Source organism: Dromiciops gliroides, chromosome 5 (genome assembly GCF_019393635.1).
Source record: "Dromiciops gliroides isolate mDroGli1 chromosome 5, mDroGli1.pri, whole genome shotgun sequence".
NCBI lineage: Eukaryota > Metazoa > Chordata > Mammalia > Microbiotheria > Microbiotheriidae > Dromiciops > Dromiciops gliroides.
The window spans coordinates 88624950-88644366 of record NC_057865.1 but is presented as its reverse complement, the minus strand read 5'-3'; the positions used below and the strand labels follow the sequence as shown (position 1 = coordinate 88644366).

The 19417-nt window shown below is 38.5% G+C and overlaps 1 protein-coding gene across 7 annotated transcripts in view; it reads left to right on the top strand.

Annotated features, from left to right (window-relative positions):
* The window catches only part of DPP6 (dipeptidyl peptidase like 6), a 1357728-nt gene that overhangs the window by 915039 nt on the left and 423272 nt on the right, over positions 1 to 19417 (top strand). For all 7 annotated transcript variants that reach the window (XR_006353239.1, XM_043966312.1, XM_043966314.1 and 4 more), the window contains exons 4-5: positions 2800 to 2894; positions 16115 to 16189. Coding sequence is in view for 6 of the 7 variants with exons in the window: in XM_043966312.1 (XP_043822247.1) it covers positions 2800 to 2894; positions 16115 to 16189 (170 nt within the window). In the remaining variant the exon portion in view is untranslated. The remainder of the gene's footprint in view (positions 1 to 2799; positions 2895 to 16114; positions 16190 to 19417) is intronic.

Here is a 19417-nt window from a genome sequence, read left to right as displayed (position 1 = left end):
TGTAGGGTGGGAAGAAGGGTTACGTCCCATTCTTCCCACAACAGCCATTCCTGAGAATTGTTGCCAACAAAAGAATACTGCTACATTTACTCATTATTACCCTCCAAATGCCCATTCCAACTCTACCCGCTTACTGGCTTCATGGTGGCTATGCAAGTTTCCACCTTCTTCCCTTCTTCACTAGCTTTGAACTTCTGAGGATGACTATAATCTGACCATGACCCAGCTCATTGTTGCACTAGAAGCTATGCAAGCCCCCAGACTAGCCACAGCACCACCCTCCAGATCACTTTGTGGCCATTGCATTTTCTTCTTGTTGGATTGGCTCTGTTATAGAGAAGCTGTTGATGAATGAGAACCCTCTTCCCTTTTAGTGAGTTACAGAGGATGAACAATCATGGGATTAATTGAAATCTGCATTGCAAATCTTATCTTTCCCAAACAAATGCACTTCTCTTTCAGACTTCCCCATTTCTATTATGACACCACTATCTTCCCAGTAACTCAGGTTCAAAACTTTTGCATCACGCTTGACTTTTGTCACCCAAGACAAATATCTGCTCAATTTAGCAAATTTTGTTATTTCTACTAAATATCTCCTGTATCTTCCCCCTTCTTTGTATTCATACAGCCACCAATGTTGTTCATGTCTTTATCACCTGTCTCCTGGACTCTGAATATCTCCCTAATTCATCTCCTTTTCTCAAATCTCAGCCCACTCTAATTATTCCTTTACACCACAACTTAATCAGCCATTCCCTAATTGATGGGCATCTTCTCAATTTCCAATTTCTTATCACCATAAAAAGAGTTGGCATAAATATTTTGGTACAAAAAGGTCCTTTTCCCTTTTTCTTGATCTTTTTGGGATATAGCCCTTGTAGTGGTATTGATAGATCAAAGGGTGCGCACAATTTTATAGCCCTTTGAACGCAGTTCCAAAAGGATGGACTAGTTTACCCCTCCAAGAGTACATTAGTGTCCCTATTTTCCACATTCCCTCTGGCATTTAGATTTGTTTGTTTGTGGGGTTTTTTTTTTCCTTTTCTGTCATGTTAGCCATTCTGATAGGTGTGAGATTGGTTTAAATTACATTTTTCTAATCAACAGCATTTTAGAACATTTTGTACTTTTGGATCCTTTCACCTTTCTCTTGGAATCTTACAATAGTTCCCAAATTGGTCACCCTTCCTCAATTATCTCCTCTCTCTAATCATTTCTACATACCACCACTTGATCAGCCATTCCCCAAATGAAGGACATCCCTGCAATTTCCAATTCTTGGCCACAAAAAGCTGCTATGAATACTTTTTGTACATATGTGGTTGGACCAGTTCACAATTTCACTGCTAGTGCATTAATGTACCTATTTTTCCGCATCATCTCCAGCACTGATTATTTACCAAAGAAACTTGATGTAAACTTTCCTCTCCTAGGTTCCTACTTTCCATGTTGTTCCTCTGCTCTAGTGGCTCCCTATGGACTACAGCAGGTCTTCTTAAACTTTTCCCACTCATGACCCCTTTTTGCTCATGAAACTTTTATGCGATCTTGGGTATATAGGTATACAAAATAGATATACATAACCTTTTACTTTTGCCAAATTTTTTGCAACCCCACAATCAGTTACTTGACCCCATATGGAATTACAACCCACAGTTCAAGAAGCTTTGGACTATAGGATTAAATATTATTTTATCATTTTCTCTTCCTTTTTTTAAATGTCTATTTTTTCCTATAATTTTATAAGGTATACAACTATTAGCAGAAGAGTATATAGATGTGCTATACAAATAATTACACTGATGTGGTAGATAAGAGTGTTAGACTCAGTCAGGAAGACCTGAGTTCTAATTCTGCCTCAAGATGCTTACTTGCTTTGTGATCTTGGGCAGGTCACTGAACCTCTCTCAGCCTCTTTTTCCTCATTTATAAAATGGGAATAATAATAACACCTACCACACAGAGTTGTTGTGTAAATCAAACAAGAAAGCATAAATCATTTTTTCACACCTTAAAGTGCTACATAAATGCTAGCTTTTTCATTGATTCTTAATTAAGGAAACATACTTACCTAGCATGTGCAACTAAAAAAAAATGCTTAGGTGGCACAGTGAATAAAGCACTGGCCTTGGACTCAGGAATAACTGAGTTCAAATCCAGCCTCAGACACTTGACACTAGCTGTGTGACCCTGGGCAAGTCACTTAACCCTCATTGCCCTGTTCCCCCCCCAAAAAATACTGTCAGGAATGTGCTGTCAAAAAAAAAATTAGAGATTACTATATTAGAGGGCTTTTTTAGTATGTCTTTATTGTGTAAAGGTCCAATGCTATACACAGTACAGTGTGCATTTTAACAAAGTAACAAAATGGTGGTAAGAGTACATTACCTGAAGTAGAAAGAGTGTTTAACATAAATTGTTTTGTGTTAGTATGTATTCCATAGAGTGTATTTTTGGATTTGAAGCTTAGTAAATATGATAACACTGCCTTCTCCCCTACCATAATATTGAAAGGTAGCAAATCTCCTAGTTCTGACTTTGCACTCACCTTTCATGGAAAGGTGTGTGTGTGTGTGTTCAGGTAAATTGTCTAAAGTGGTAATGAAGGATCTGGTTTGGGGTCAAATAGGTTTATATCATAAGGAATTCCAGTGCTCATTGTTTAAAGGGTCTTTGATGAAAAGAGAATTTTTTTCCAGAAATATTCAGTTCATCCTATAAAAGCATCTGACATTCTGATCAAAAGCTGAGCGAGTTGCTTGATGTCTCATGTTCTTCCTTTTTTTTCTTTTACAGATAAAGAATTCATCTATAGAGAACAGAAAGGAACTGTGATGTTGCAGAATGTTGAGACAAATACTTCTACTGTATTAATAGAAAGCAAAAAAATTGTAAGTACCTTCTTTAATGACCGGGATAATTTTGGTTTTTCCTCCTTCAGGTCAATAAAGCAGAAAATGACTTTAGATTTCAACTTTTTCTATAGCTAGGCAGAAGCAATAAACTTGTAATACCACAGGCTAAGCCAGTGAGAAGAATGTGAAATTGAATCTCCTCTAATTTAATAAGCTAGAATCTCACTTTCTTTCATTGTACAGAAAATTCTCTGCAGGTATTGGAAACAAGTGTTGCATATCATATATAATTGAAAGATAAAGTCCTATGGCTTTTACACATTTACAGAACAATTGCAGTAATGCATATGTAATACTCCAAGAAGTCTTACCCAATCTCTTTCACAAAATCCATCCCCACATATACAGTACAGAAAATATTAAGTGACTGCAAAACTAGTTATTCTAACAATGGTAACCAAACAAGTCATGATGCAGTAGAAATATCACATCTTGGCAATCTGGAAAAGTACAAGTTTTTTTCCCAAAGCTTTGAAATATTGTATTAATTTTGTTTATAAAGTCATGATGTGTTATTTAAACAATAGCTTATAGCTGCAAAAGCAATTAAAAGGGAAGTTCAAGCTTTCTGTTTTGTGTGTGTTCATTGGGACACGAATTAAGTCCTTGGAGTTTATTTTATTTTGAGAAGAGTAGACCATTTGGTTGACAAATTATCTGGAGGAAGAATAAAAAGTAGACTAAAGGTAAAAAAAAAAATAACACTTTTCTGAACAAAGTCAAACAGTCTAAGTCAGACCTGAACCAAAAGTTCTGAATTGGAATTAGTACCATTTTGTAATTGACATGCATAAGAAATGTAGAATTTTGGAATTTTAAAGTTGGAAAAGACCAGAGCAGTCATCTAGGTCAACCTTCTCTTTTTATGGGGGAATAAATGGAGGTGCAGGAAGATTAGATGATTTACTTTTGATTAGCTAATGTCTATGCCTGGTAACAACTAGGACTAGAACCCATGTCTCTGGATTCCCAGTCCCATGTTTGTTTGTTTTTTGTTTTTGTTTTTGTTTTTTGGTGGTGCAATGAGGGTTAAGTGACTTGCCCAGGGTCACACAGCTAGTAAATGTCAAGTGTCTGAGGCCAGATTTGAATTCAGGTACTCCTAAATCCAGGCCCAGTGCTCTATCCAGTGCGCCACCTAGCTGTCCCCAACTTTTTTTTTTTAAATAAGTTTCTTTTTCTTTCTTTTTTTGGTGGGACAATAAGGATTAAGTGACTTGCCCAAGGTCACACAGCTAGTGTCAAGTGTCTGAGGCAGGATTTGAACTCAGGTCCTCTTGAATCCAAGGCCAGTGCTTTATCCCATGCTCCACCTAGCTGCCCCAGTTTTGTTTTGTTTTTTTTTTTTCAGTATGACATATAGCCTAGTGAATACAAAGGATACTTTTATTTCGATGCAATTTAAATAACTCGTTCTAGTAGGAATTGGGATTTTACTTCTCTTGCCTTAAAAAGATTGCTTAATTTTAACTTTAAATTTGATTTTCTTTTGTGGCAAAGTAAATTTATTTAACATTCATTTCTTTTAAAGATAAGTTTTTGGTTTTGGTTTGGTTTGGTTTGGGTTTTTTTTTACGGGGCAATGGGGGTTAAGTGACTTGCCCAGGGTCACACAGATAGTATGTGTCAAGTGTCTGAGGCCAGATTTGAACTCAGGTACTCCTGAATGCAGGGCCGGTGCTTTATCCACTGCACCACCTAGCTGCCCGATAAGATTTTCTTTTAAAGACACAAATTAATTTGGGCTAAAGATAGGCTAAATCCTAGTTTTCCATGTAGAAAGTCTGCTTCCTGGTTATAAGTAAGGCACACTGACTCTTTGGTTTTTCAGTGTTTTATTTAGTGCAACAGTCTTGGTTTGCTAAAAGAGACCCTATAAGCATGAATGACATCTATTTCTACATTTTAAAAAGCCCCACAAAACACTTAGGGCAGAACCCGGCAGAAATGAATTCAACACATTTTCAAATATCCCAGGTGCAGAAAAAAATTCCTAATATTAATTGAAAGGCAGAAATGAACAGATTCTGTTGCCAAGGGTGACTAGATTTTAATGTCAGAATGTTATCAATATTTCCTGAGAAGGTGTCGGGTTGGTAAAAGCAGGTTGCCGTACAAACAACTGCACTTAGTAATGAAATACTGGAATATGAACTGCCTTCTCTTTCTGAGATCAATAGCCCGTGACAGATCGTATATTTTATCTGAAGTCGTTTTAGCCAAGTAATAGGGCAACTTCACACACCATCTTTGGTACAGAAAAGAGGTTCTTATCTCCCTGCATGATTCCCACATTCCATATCATTTAAGTTTTTCCTCCTTTTTCAGGCACCTTGTTAATAATGATCCTTCCAGTGCTTGTTTTAGTCTCATCCCCAGGATACATTCAAAAGACTTAATTAGTGGCCTCCGTGATAAGATAGAGAAATTGTAGTTTATGACTTGAATAATAGTCTAGAATATCTCAAAATCCTTGATTTCAAGTCCATGTCTGCCATTAGTCTCTTGAACTGAAGTCATTTAACCTTCTTGTGTCTCAGAGGAAGTCTCCTCCTCACCCCCAGCATGTTGGATGAAACCCCTCTGGTGAATTTATTGGAAGATAGAGACAAGAGTCATGCAGGATGACAGAGCATAGATGACTTGTGATTCGCACAGCTGGGGAAAGCATCCACATGGATGAGATAACAAATGATCAGTAGGAGTGTCAAAGCGTGTCACAAGCTACCCAAGGACATTACTTACCACTCAATGGCCTAAAGGGGAACTATGAGTTCTCCCAAATAAATATCTCTATATTGTTTTGTGATACTAAGATACAGTTTTGCAAAAGAAAGTGTGCTTGTATTCATTATAAACATTTATATACCTACACCCAGCAGAGACAAAGGCAAAAACAAAAAACTGCCCCTGCCCTCAAAAAGCTTGTGTTCTTTTGGGGCAGAGGAACAACATGAACACAGAGAAGTGAGCTATGCATATATATACATACATACATACATACATACATACATACACACACATACACATAGTAATTCAGTTTTTTATTGAGGGATGGCACTAACTAGAATGATCAGCCTATTGTTATATGGCGATCAGAATTTGGGAACTCTCACAGTTGAGAGTAAAGGAGGGGCATGATTCACTTATCCATATTTAATGAATGGTATCAGCCCTTTTGCCTTATGACCTTGGTATAAGTTTGAAGTACTCAATGAAAATTCCTCTTATTTTGAAATTTAGTGGGGCAGCTAGGTGGTGTAGTGGATAGAGCACCAGCCCTGGAGTCAGGAGGAAGTGAGTTCAAATCTGGCCTCAGACACTTGACACTAACTGTGTGACCCTGGGCAAATCACTTAACCCCAGTTGCCTCACCAAAACACACAGGAAGGAAGGAAGGAAGGAAGGAAGGAAGGAAGGAAGGAAGGAAGGAAGGAAGGAAGGAAGGAAGGAAGGAAGGAAGGAAGGAAGGAAGGAAGGAAGGAAGGAAGGAAGAAAGGAAGAAAGGAAGAAAGGAAGAAAGGAAGAAAGAAAGAAAGAAAGAAATTTAGTGTCCTTTGGGATTGTTGAAGACATAGCTTAGGGAGATTTCTCACCAGTGCCTCTTAGCTAAGAAATAGTTGTAGCAATAGTAGGTCATAGGGGGCAGCTAGGTGGTGCAGTGGATAAAGCACCAGCCCTGGATTCAGGAGGACCTGAGTTCAAATCCGACCTCAGACACTTGACACTAGTTGTATGACCCTGGGCAAGTCACTTAACCCTCATTGCCTTGCCCCCCTCAAAAAAAAAAATAGTTGGTCCTAGTAAGTAGTAGTATAGTAGTAATTAGTAGTCCTAGTAAGTAGTAGTATAGTAGTAATTAGTAGTCATGGTAGTAATAGTAATGACTCACATTTATATGATACTTAAAGGTTTATAAAGAACTTTCTTTAAAGCATCTTTGCAAGGTAGATTGCAAAAAAATTATTTTTCCCATTTTACAAATTAAAGTCTTAAAGCTCAGAAAAGCCAACTATTAGTATAAGACCCCCATTTAAACTCAGGGCCTCTGATTCTACATCCAAGATTCTTTTAACTAAACCTCACTGCCTTTTCAAATTGACCATAGTAGGATGTAATAACATATATATATATATATATATATATATATATATATATAAAAACATATATATATATAAACATATATATATATATAAACATATATATATAAACATGTAAGTGATTTCAAAGAAGCAACAATGACTTTTCAATATTTCAGTGATCTAGGAATTCAGTGCTGTAGGTATGCCTCTGTGTTTATTTACATACATATCTCTCTCTATATATATACACATATATATATGCTATATATTAGTATATTAGTTTTATATATGTGTGTATGTGTTGTATTAGTAGTGAGTCTTCATCATTTATGGCAAAATGAACAAAAACCCCAAAACTTTATCACCTACTAGTCCATGTTCTGGTGATGAGCTTTCTTAAACTGAGCTAGACTCAAACGGCACAAAGCAGACAGGTGCAGACCCCCTATTCAAAGCAGCAAGGTGATACAGTCAATAGAGTGTTGACTTTGAAAAAGGAAGACCTGAATTCTAATTCTGCTTCCATACTTGCTGCTGCTAAATGAAAGTGGAGAAAGTAATACAATCATCCTTACTGGGCCCATCACAAATTTATGTTACTCTCTACTGGTAGACAACCCTTTTATTTGTCTCTCATTAACTCACTCTTTCACCCACCACAGCAACTCTTACAGACTTTTTCATCCTTCCTCTGACCTCTCATAGCTACTCCTTCCCCCACCCTCTCAACTTAGAACTAGCCTAACATTTTAATGAAAAAAAAAAAGAGGTCTGTCCTCTTCATTATCTCATATCATCCAGATGCATTCTACCACTATCTCCTCCTTTGCCAGTATCACATAAAAATGTGGCATTTGTCTTTGCCAAGGCTAATACTCCACCTGCACAAGTAATCCCATTCCATCCACTCTCCTATAGCATATTGTTCCCACTATCACCCCCTTCTCTCACTTATCTTCATTGTTTGACCATTCACTGACTCCTTTCATACTAACTGTACCATGCCCTTGTCTCTCCCATCCTCAAAAACAAACAAAAAAAACCTCACTTAATCTTCCCATCCGCTCCATCTATCATCACATATCTCTCAATATTTTGTGACTAAACTTCTTGAAAAGGGTATTTATAGTAGGTGCCTGCCATTCTTCTCTCACTCTCTTCTTCACTTTCTACAATCTTGTCTTCAAAATCATCATTCAACTGAGACAGCTCTCTCCAAAATTATTAATGATCTCACACTTGTCATATATAATGATCTTTTCTTGATTCCTATACTTATTGTCCTCTATGTAACCTTTGAAACTGTTGATCACCCTGTTGATATACTCTTTTTTGTTGTTGTTGTTGTTGGTGGTGGTGGTGGTTTTTAGCAGGGCAATGGGGGTTAAGTGACTTGCCCAGGGTCACACAGCTAGTAAGTGTTAAGTGTCTAAGGCCGGATTTGAACTCAGGTACTTCTGAATCCAGGGCCGGTGCTTTATCCACTGCGCCACCTAGCTGCCCGATATACTCTTTTCTTCAAGTTTTCAGGACACTACCCTTTCTTGGTCCCAAATGACCACTGCTCAGTCTCCTTTGCTGAATCTTTATCAATTTCATGCCTGCTAACCATGTGTATGCCACAAGGCTCTCTCCTGGGTGCTATTCTTTTCTCACTCTATGCTCTTATCACTTGCTAATCTCATCAACACCCATGGATTCAATTATCATCTCTCTGCTAATGATTCTCAAGTCACCTTATCTTCCCTAACCTCTCTGCTCACCTCCAGTCTCACATAACTAACTGCCTAGTAAACATTTTGAAATGGATGTCCCATAGACATCTTCAAATCACCATGTCTAAAAGTGAACTCATTATCTTTACCACCAAACCCTCCCTGCTTCTAAACTTTCTGTTACTAGGAAGAGTACCACCAGCTTTCCAGTCAGCCAGGTTCATACCCTAGGTGTTGTTGTTCTCAGCTTGGCACTCTCTCCCTACCCCCTATCCAATCTGTTGTGAGGCCTGCTGATTTCACCCTTGTATATCTCTCAGATATACCCTCTTCTGTCTCCTGAGTCTGTTATCACCATGGTGCAGTCTTATCTCCTCATGCCAGAGCTATGGACATAGCATTTTGGTTGTTCTGCCTGTAACAGATCTGTCCCCATTCCATTCCATCTTCCACTCATCATAGTAATTTTTTCTTTTTCTTTTTCTTTTTCTTTTTCTTTTTCTTTTTCTTTTTCTTTTTCTTTTCTTTTCTTTTCCTTTCTTTTCTTTTCTTTCTTTCTTTCTTTCTTTCTTTCTTTCTTTCTTTCTTTCTTTCTTTCTTTCTTTCTTTCTTTCTTTCTTTCTTTCTTTCTTTCTTTCTTTCTTTCTTTCTTTCTTTCTTTCTTTCTTTCTTTTTTGCAGGGCAATGAGGGTTAAGTGATTTGCCCAGGGTCACACAGCTAGTAAGTATCAAGTGTCTGAGGCCAAATTTGAACTCAACTCCTCCTGAATCCATGGCCAGTGCTTTATCTGCTGAGCCACCTAGCTGCTCCCACACCACAGTAATTTTTTAAAGCTCAGGTTAGCTTCTTACTTAGTAAACCCCAGTGGCTCACTATTACCTCAATGATAAAATATAGTCTTATGTTTGGCATTCAAAACTTTTCATAAACTAAACATCTACCTTTTCAGTCTTCTAACATCTTATACCTCCTAAAACACAATTTGTCCCAGTTACTCTTGCCTTCTCTCATATAAATTAATTTCTTATCTCCTGACTACAGGTGACAGACATCTTCACTGGTTGTCCTTTATGTCTAGAATGCTTTCCCTCATCATCTCTTCCTTCTCCTGCCTTCCCTAGCTTCCTTCAAGTCCCAGATTAATTCTCACCTTATATAGGAATCCTTTTACAATCTCTCTTTTGTTTTTACTTTGTTGTTTATTTTTCCCTCTCTCTCTTAATTCTAGAGCATTCCCTCAGGTGATTATTTCCCATTTGTCCTCTATGTAGCTAGTTTTGACATAGTTGTTTGCTTGTTGTCTTCCTCATTAGATTGTGAGCTCTTTGAAGTCATTGACTTTTGCCCTTCTTTGTATCCTCAATGCTTAACACAGTGCCTAGCACATACACTGGCAATAAATGTTTGTTAAGTGACCTACTACTGGTTATGCGACTCTAGGAAAGTCACTTAACCTCTCTCACTGTCTCCTAATTTGTAAAATGAGGATAATAACACCTATATCATACAGTTGACTATGAAATAACCTATGTAAAGTATCTTACATATCTTAAAATGCTGTATAAATACTAGCTATCAGAGCCTTTCCAGCTTTGTGGGGACTGTTAGACCCTGTACTCTATTGGCATAGCCTTCAAGAACTCAGTATTTCCACACCATGATAAGAAATGAATAGAAGAGTGTTCAATGACTTCATCAATGTGGATCCTCCTTTCAGTGGTAAAACTCACTATCCATCCACACTTTCTTATCCTGTGGCATTCTTGGCCATGTTCTCTCAAATTCTCTAGAAGGACTACCCCCTGTGCTGAAGATCTTTCTTTAGGGCTTTGAAATGTCCTGTGGGTATTAGAGTAGTATGTGTGTTCATCTCTTATCTTTTGTCCTCACTATATACCATTCTGCTCTTTATTTCACATAATATCTTGGATACCAGAGACATATTATGGTGTATTCCACATGAAGTCATTGTTGGAGTCAGGAAGACCTGAATTAAAATCCTGCCTCTGACTCATATGAATTGTTTGGCCTCTAAGGGAAGCCACTTCCCATTTCAAGGGGTACCTGGCAACCCTGTAAGACTGTAGGTTATGGATGAACTGTCAATCTTCATTAGTCTAGAGAATTTCCTCACTGAGAGCTTCCTTACACTTATGAAACCACAAGTCCATTCTAGCTCTAAAACAAAACAACTTCATTATCACTTGAGTTCAGTCATCACTGGAAATATGCAGCTCACCATAAACATCCCTATTGGCTCCTGAAGTCATTAAGATACAAAAAATGCTCCATTTTTTTTTAGTGAGGCAATTGGGGTTAAGTGACTTGCCCAGGGTCACACAGCTAGTAAGTGTTAAGTATCTGAGGCCGGATTTGAACTCAGATACTCCTGACTCCAGGGCCGGTGCTCTATCCACTGTACCACCTAGCTACCCCAAAATGCTCCATTTTTAACTGGGCCAAAACATGAATTCTACCATGTTCTATGATTTCCTAACAAAATGAAGAGACAGTTCAGTGCAAGGAGTGCAGGGAAGCTAGAGAAGCCAATTTTTGGAGCTGGCCTGGATCAACTTGTGTGACAATGTGATCCCTAAGCCATACCCACAGCAAAACCCTTTAGACAAAGAGACCAATGTCTGCAAATAAAATAAGTGCTAAATCTGTGTGTGTCCTTTTTCCATGAATCTTCCCACCTCCAAAATGTTTTGAATGACAGGTTTAATCCATTGTCCCCTTATAGATCAGCTCTTAAAGGCAGAGCCATGTACACGTACACAGAGTTCTCTATACAAAGTTCTTAGAATCAGGAAACAAAAACCTTGTATTTCTTTCTTATGCAGTAAATGGCATTGTGGCACTAGGTGAGTCACTTCACTTCCTTAGAACTCAGCTTCTTCAGCAAATGAGGGAGTTGGAAAACACCTACTATCTGTCAAGTGCTGTGCTAAGTAAATTGGATACAAGGACAAAAACAATAGTACCTATCCTCAAAGAACTTACATTCTGTGAGAGGGGGACAACACTAACAATAAGTAAATAAATACAAAATATGGACTAAATGCAAAGTGATTTCCCACAGGGATAGTACTAACAAGGGGGAGGTACCAGGATATGCCTTGGGTAGGAATTAATACACTGGCCCTTAAACTAATCCTTGAAGCCTAGGTTTCAGTGAGATGGAGATGACAAGGAAAAGTATATTAAAATTATAGGAGGCAGCCTGTGCCAAGACAGTGCTGGGAAGGTAACAGAGGCCTGTTTTGCTAGAATATAGGATGCATAAAAAGAGAGAGGCTATGTAAACCTGGGAAGACAAGGTGGAGCCAGATTAAGATAAACTTTGAGGAGCAGCTAGGTAGCACTGTGGATAGAGCACTGGCCCTGGAGTCAGGAGGACCTGAGTTCAAATTCACCCTCAGACACTTAACACTTACTAGCTGTGTGACCCTAGGCAAGTCACTTAACCCCAATTGCCTCACCAAAATAAACAAACAAACAAACAAAAAACAAGATAAACTTTGAATGCCCAATCAGTGTGGCATTCTTGAGGCAATTGGACCCCCAGGTTTCTTGAAGAGGGGAGTGACCTGGTCAAACTCATGCTTTAAGAATGATAATTTGGACTGGCAGCAAGGCAACCAATTAAAATTAGTTACCAGGATGGTCCAGATTGAGAAGTGTTGAGAACATTCCTGGAATGAGCTTCTTCAGTGCCCATGCCACCCACTCAATCACTTCCCTAGTCCTCATTCTACCTGGAATGCCCTGGCACAGCCTTTCCATCTGTTTAAGTGCCATCCTTCTTATCACACACATCCCACTCTCCAAGGGATCTTCCCCCAACTGCTTCAGCCCATGTTGATATTTCTTTCTCCTAAACTTCTAGAGATGTTACTGCGTGCTCTACTCTGTTGGTACTTATCATAAACTATCTCATATTGTCATTTAACCTCTTGTGCTTTATCTTTATTCAGATTTGAAGCTCTTTGGGAGAAGGAAACTCAGTTTATACATATGTGTCTTCAGGGATTGTCATGGGGTTGGGAAAGTAATATGTCATCTGTAATTGTTTTTTGCCATTGCTCAAGAACAGCTAGCTAGCTTGTAAAGCCAGAACTATAATCTAACCTAGAATTCCCAGTCAATTTATTTTCTTATACACTACACTGCCTCTCATTGAAGACTTTTAAAAAAATCTATATATCATATTTACCTTTGATCCCTTATAATGATGAAGATGATAGTTCAAATATATATGTGTGTGTATATATATATATATATACATACATACATCATGATATAAGGTTATCAAATGCACTTAATATGGATTCTTTTATCTGAGCCTCCCAGCCGCCTTCTAAGGTTGACTTCTTTATTTCCACTTAACAAATCAGGAAATTGAGGCTTAGAGAGGTTAGGTAACCTGTACAGTCTCACATTTGGTATGCACCTGATATGGGACTCAAACCCAAGTCTTCCTGATGCTAATTCCGATTCTCTTTCTACTATGATATGATTTTTAAACTGTGAGGCTTAGATTTTAAAGAGAGCATTTCTTTTTACCTTGTGATGAATATTTTAAAATCACAGGATTCTCTGAGTGATATTTGGAGAAGGGGATGAAGCATGTTAATTTTTGTTTAAAGAATTCCACTGATTATGCTTATGTATCAAATTTTCTTACCTTTCATATCTTTTCCATTATCTGATTTACCAAGAATATTTAAATAAAACCAGTATCCTTTATTTCTATGTATTGTGCCTTACCTTCCCTGCTTGGTATCATGTAACCTTCTGACTGGAGAATTAGCATTTTTATCTAGCTCTTCAAAAATTAATTAATCCTGACACCTCCCAGAGAGGGAGATAAATTACTCATGTATTATTAGAATCATTTTATAAATGAGAAAGGGAAGAATAAATTTCCCCATCTAGGCTACATGGGGACCCTGAAACAGTGTCTGGATTAGAACTTGAGACTATTTGACTTTGAGTTCCTCTTACATATTATATTTGTTGAATTAATTCCTATTTGTCATTTTGTAAAAGTTTTCTTTCATGTGCATGCATCCTTTCCCCTTAGCTTGATTTTAACCTGTGAGAATGTGAAAAACACTTTCTTAAAGGTCCTCCCCCATGGGGCTCCCAGCTTACCTTTCTAGGCTCACCTCTTGTTAGTCCCCTCTTAGGTATTTCTGGTCATCCCACTTGTGCCTCCATGCATTTTCCTAAAGCAGCAGCCATCCCTGGAATGTTCTCCATACTCACCCCTGCTTATCAGTAGCCCCATCTTCACTTGAGGCTCACCTCAAATGCCACCACTGTGGAGACTTGCCTGATTCCCTTGTCAATGTTCCTTCCCTCATAGTACCTAGATATATGAAAGCCCAGATTCAGGCTTTCCTTTTTTCCATCCTTAGAAAAAAATTATTCTGTGTTTATCCATTATATAAGTCCTGCCAATACATGGCTTGAGGTAAGGGGCTGTTTTGTTTTTGTCTTTGTGACTCTAGTCTTAACACAGTGCTTTGTATCCAGTAGACATTTAATAAGTGTACATAAAGAACAGGCAAGAAATCCCTCTCTGGTGGGGAGGGGCATAATTTCCTCTCAAGCTCCTCAGATCTCCAAGGATATGGAGGATATTATGCTTACAACTTAACTCAGCTAATCTCTCTTCCTATGTAGCATCTGTCTTTCAAATACAGAGACCTCTTTCAGGGTCTTTCTACAGTGCCTCCACAACACCTCTCAAGGATTCTTTTCTGAGCTGACTACAGCTTCTGGTCTAGAATTCTGGGCACTCCAGTCTCCATAGCGTGAACCTCTGGGTGGGGGGTTCCACTCCCTTCACATAGAACCAGAAAAGAAATAAGACCAAAACCCCAAGTTTGGGGTTAAGGGATTGCATGGCCTAATGGGAGGAGAGTGGACATCTTGTCCTTTCCATTTACCACGTGGTGCTGCCTGCTGTGAGTGAATGAATCCTTTGCTCTAGATGTGATTGCAACTCCAGTCAAGTAGTTTTTAAAGACCCTGTTAGTTTCAGCTTTGCAGGCAATGGAAAGAGCCTCACACCAACTATGTGGTAGGCCATCCCTGAAGGTCCATCCCAAAGTCTGTCCTTTTAGTTTCTGGAAGCAGGTCTTTGGCATCTCACATACGGGTGCCTCCCACATAGGTGGGCATGTACTCAACCCTTTATATTTCATTTCAATCTCCCCCTGTCACTTAAATAACTTATTTGGTGCTATCCAATCCAACAAACCTTTCTTAAGTGTGTAATATGTGCAAAGTATTAGGTTTGCTACTGAGAATACAAAGACAATATGAAAAAGTCCCAATGTATTCAAGTTGTTCACCAAAAATTAGCATGAAACAAGCAACCCCCTACCTGCTGTCAGATAAAAAGAATAAGGGTAACCAGGGAACTGGCTGAAACCAAGAGTCTCCAGGGATAACACATATCAAAACGTCTCACTCTGAACCCCTGACTTAAGCTCCTAGAATCTCCTTCCTCTTTTCCTCTTTCCCTCACTGCGGGGAACCTCCCCCCAGTCCATGGTCATTGGGTCAGTGCTTTAAAGATGGAGGAGTGTTGCTATTTCCACTGCCTGGAAGGTGGTGTAACTGAGGAGAGGACATTCCCAGTTCTCCAGGATTAGGGGAAGGTGATGTGTTATTGGTTTCATGGGCTACATAGAAATATAGAAGTTACATTTCCCAATACATTATCATAGACCTTTTTTTACTTCCGGAATATTATGGATTAAATGGGCCTATTTGAATCTAGCCACCACAGTGGCATCACCTCCCACTTCCAAGCCACCTTTTTACGCATGAACTGGAACTCAGCAAAAGACAGCTGAGCCTGTAACCAGCACAGGAAGGTAGAAATCAGTCATAATAAAAAAGACAGACAGACAGATAAAAGAATGCCAAACTCAGGCAAATTGCAGTAACCAGTGGTGATCCTTAAGAACAATGATAAAACGCATTCCCCTCCTCAGTAGAGAGGTATTGGAGCAGAATTTTGCATGCTTTGTCTAACTCAGCCATTGGGTTTATTTTGTTTAACTGTTTTTCCCTGTTATGAGAGGAGAGAGCTCAGAAAAGGGTTAGATATATTGGAGAATGATTATGATATCAACATAAGCTAAGGAAATCAATAAGCCTTTGGGGGGAAAAAGCCTTAGTGAAATAAATGAGAAATTGGAAAATATAGAGAAAAAGATAAATCGTCTCATATGACATAGTATGGGAGGTACAGGGACCTTATCAGGAATGCCGAGTTGCAAGTGAAACTCACCCTTTTCTCTTGAAGAAATTTGGAAGGTAAGTTTGCTGTGAATATCTAATGACATTTTACCCATTCTGTTCTGTTTTTGTTTTAAGGAATCATTAAAAGCTGTCCGATATGAAGTGTCTCCAGATCAAGAGTATGCTCTCTTTTCCTATAATGTGGAACCGGTGAGTATCGCTGCTTGGTGTCCTAGACACCCAGGTATTTCTTTCTTTTGCTGCCGCTGATCCATTATTTAGTGAGTTTTCTTAGAATGTCATTCTCTGCTACCTTTGTAGCATAAGGTACTTGGACTGTCATGGGATTGTCTCTCTGCATGTCATACTGCCATCTAGGAGAGAGGATGGGTATAAATAACTGCAGAGCCGAAAAAATCACCGTCAGTCAAGGAAACGTTTTATAGGATTTTCTTGGGGAGATGGTGAGGATATGTCTCCCTATAAGAATTTATCTTACCCTTCCATGTAATTTTTTTCTTGCAATTTCCTCAATCACGCCATAAATTTTTTTTCCTGGGAACAAAAAGCAACTGCTGGCATCTCCCTCTGCTGAAATAATACATTAATTATCATGTCACCATTTGTAGTGCCATAGTTAAGGGTGAGCTATCACTTTCCTTATATAAATCCCAATTTCCAGCAGGTTATAGATGACTCTTACATAAAATTTCACCCTGACTCTTCTGTAAAAATTCACCTTGAGTATTGGGCCATTCTAATCCTCTGAAGGCTGAACAATATATCTGAATTTCTCTTTTTTTCCTTCCAGTCTGATCAGAAAAAAATGCATTTTTGTCCCATTAGAATTGCTAAATAGCAAAAGAAGTGGCATTTTATAGAGCTGGGGCAGATGTTTTACTTGGGGAAAAAAGTAAAAATTTTAGAAGAATGCATTAGCGAAAGAATCGCACTGTCTGAAAAAAAACAAGGGTAAAAGTACATCATTGCCTTCCTGGTCATCAGAAAACCAGGTTCAAATGTCACATATGCCACTTACTGCCTATGAGATATTAGACACATCACATTATCTCTCTTAGGCTGAGTTTCCACATCTTTAAAAGGAGGAGTTTGAACTGATTTACTTGGGCTTTAAACTCCCATCCTGTTCCAAATTCTGCAATTAAAATGCATTTGAATGGGCCTCTATGGAGGCATAAGTATAGTAGAGGTGGCTTTTGAATGAATTTGAAAGAAACCTCACAGCAGAAAGAAGAGCGATTGAACCTTTCTGCAGATTTTGTAGCCCAGTTCCAAAAAGGCTGGGGTTTTTCTATGGCATTTGGCAACAAGCATTAGTTCCTAAGAGATAGACCCATGTCTTATTAAAATGTGCTGTTTGTGACTGCAGACTGCTTTCATGCATTCATCCAGGAAGTGATGTCTGCTTGTTGTAAGTTGCAATCGTCTTGAGTTAAGCTGTTGGGAGTCCCAAATGCTGAGAGTGAGAAAAGAGCGTGGTGTTTGGTACTCACTTTTGTTTGCCTCTGTCCAACTCTAGAATACCACTGTATAAGGCTGCTTTCCTTTGTGCCAGGATACTCTGCAGAATTTACTGTTGCTGCTCCTTTTATACCATGAGGAGCTGCGAAATATTACACCTTCTTCCTTCCCTATTTTTCTACCTAATCTAGGAAAATATCTTATTGCCTGGAAAAGAAAACATGAAGGGACAACATGATAGCTTTTTTTTGTATTCTCTCTTAGCCCAGTGCCTGGTACATGATGCTGAATTACTGCTTTTTGATTGACTAGCTGTAATCAGATATTCATAGGATTTTAGAGTTGAAAAAAACTTGAGACATTTTCTAGTACAATCTTTAATTTTACAGGTGTTGCAGATTGGTAGTGAGACTGGCATATGGAAGGAGTAGTAGACTTGCTCTGTGAAATGCCAGAGGTCAGACCTAATAGGAATGGGTAGAAGTGGTAGGGAGGCAGGGTTTGGCTCAATGTAAGCAAGAAGTTTCCTAGCAGCATTAATGAATGGAATCCAATATCGGATACTTTCCAGCTATGTTATACTGGGCACATCACTTAACTATATTTGTCTCAGCTTCATCATCTGGAAAGGAGCTGGAATTGGAAATAGCAAACCACTCTGGCACCTTTGCTGAGGAAAACCCCAAATAGAGCAACAGAGAGTGGGACACGACTGAACACCGATGACACTGCATGGAACATTCTCACTAGGGGGTAGTAGAGGAAAGGACGAGCGGCTATCTGACAGGGATGTTGTAGGAAGTATGCCAACATTGGCTGGGCTGAACTACAGGACTTCTAATTTTAAGATATTAAGATTCTGTGCCTTGGGATTGCTCTAATCTTGAACCTCCTTATGTCCAAAGCTGCTTTGCAAAAGAGCCTAAAAAACTCAGTAATAATCTTTTAGGTTATCCCGAGTATGAGTCATCACTATCATACAGTGCCATGTCTAGAATCTGTACATAAGAACCTTGAGGCGATCATTTCTTTCTACTAAGTTTTGTTTTGTTTTGTTTTTAAGTGAGGCAATTGGGGTTAAGTAACTTGCCCAGGGTCACATAGCTAGTAAGTGTTAAGTGTCTGAGGCCAGATTTGAACTCAGGTCCTTCTGACTCCAGGGCCAGTGCTCTATCCACTGCGCCACCTAACTGCCCCTCTACTAAGTTTTTGCTGGGCTCTTAGAGCTGTTTGGTAACATACAACTGATAGAAGTCATTCAGAAGAAAACCATGACCAATCTTAAAGTGTGGGAACATGCTAAGGAAAGGCTAAAGGAATGGAGTCTTCTAGCTTGTACAAGAAAATGGAAATTTTAAGAAGTTTAAATGCTTTGTTGGTTTTTTTATTTAGAATTTATTTTTCCAAATTACATGTAAAAACAAATTTTAACATCAATTTTTAAAACTTTGTGTTCCAAATTCTCTTCCTCCCTCCCTCCTCATCCCCCTTAAGAACTCAAGCATTCAATATGTTATACATGTGTAGTCATGCAAAACAATTTCCACATTAGTCAGTCTGTGCAAGAAAACAGACAAAAAATTTTTTAGAAAAAGGAACAAAAAATTATGCTTCAATCTGTATTCAGATACTATCAGTTCTTTCTCTGTAGACGAATTGCACTTTTCATAAGTCCTTCAGAGTTGTCTTGGATCATTGTATTGCTGAAAATAAACTAAGTCATCACAACAGATCATCTTACAATATTGCTGTTATTTTATATACAATAAAATGCTTTGTCGTTTAGTCATTTTTCACTTGTGTACGATTCTTTGTGGCCCCTTTTGGCGTTTTCCTGGCAAAGATATTGGAGTGGTTTTCCATTGCCTTCTCCGGCTCATTTTCTAGATGAGGAAACTGAGGCAAACAAGATTACATGATTTACCCAGGGTTAAACAGCTAGTAAGTGTCTGAGGT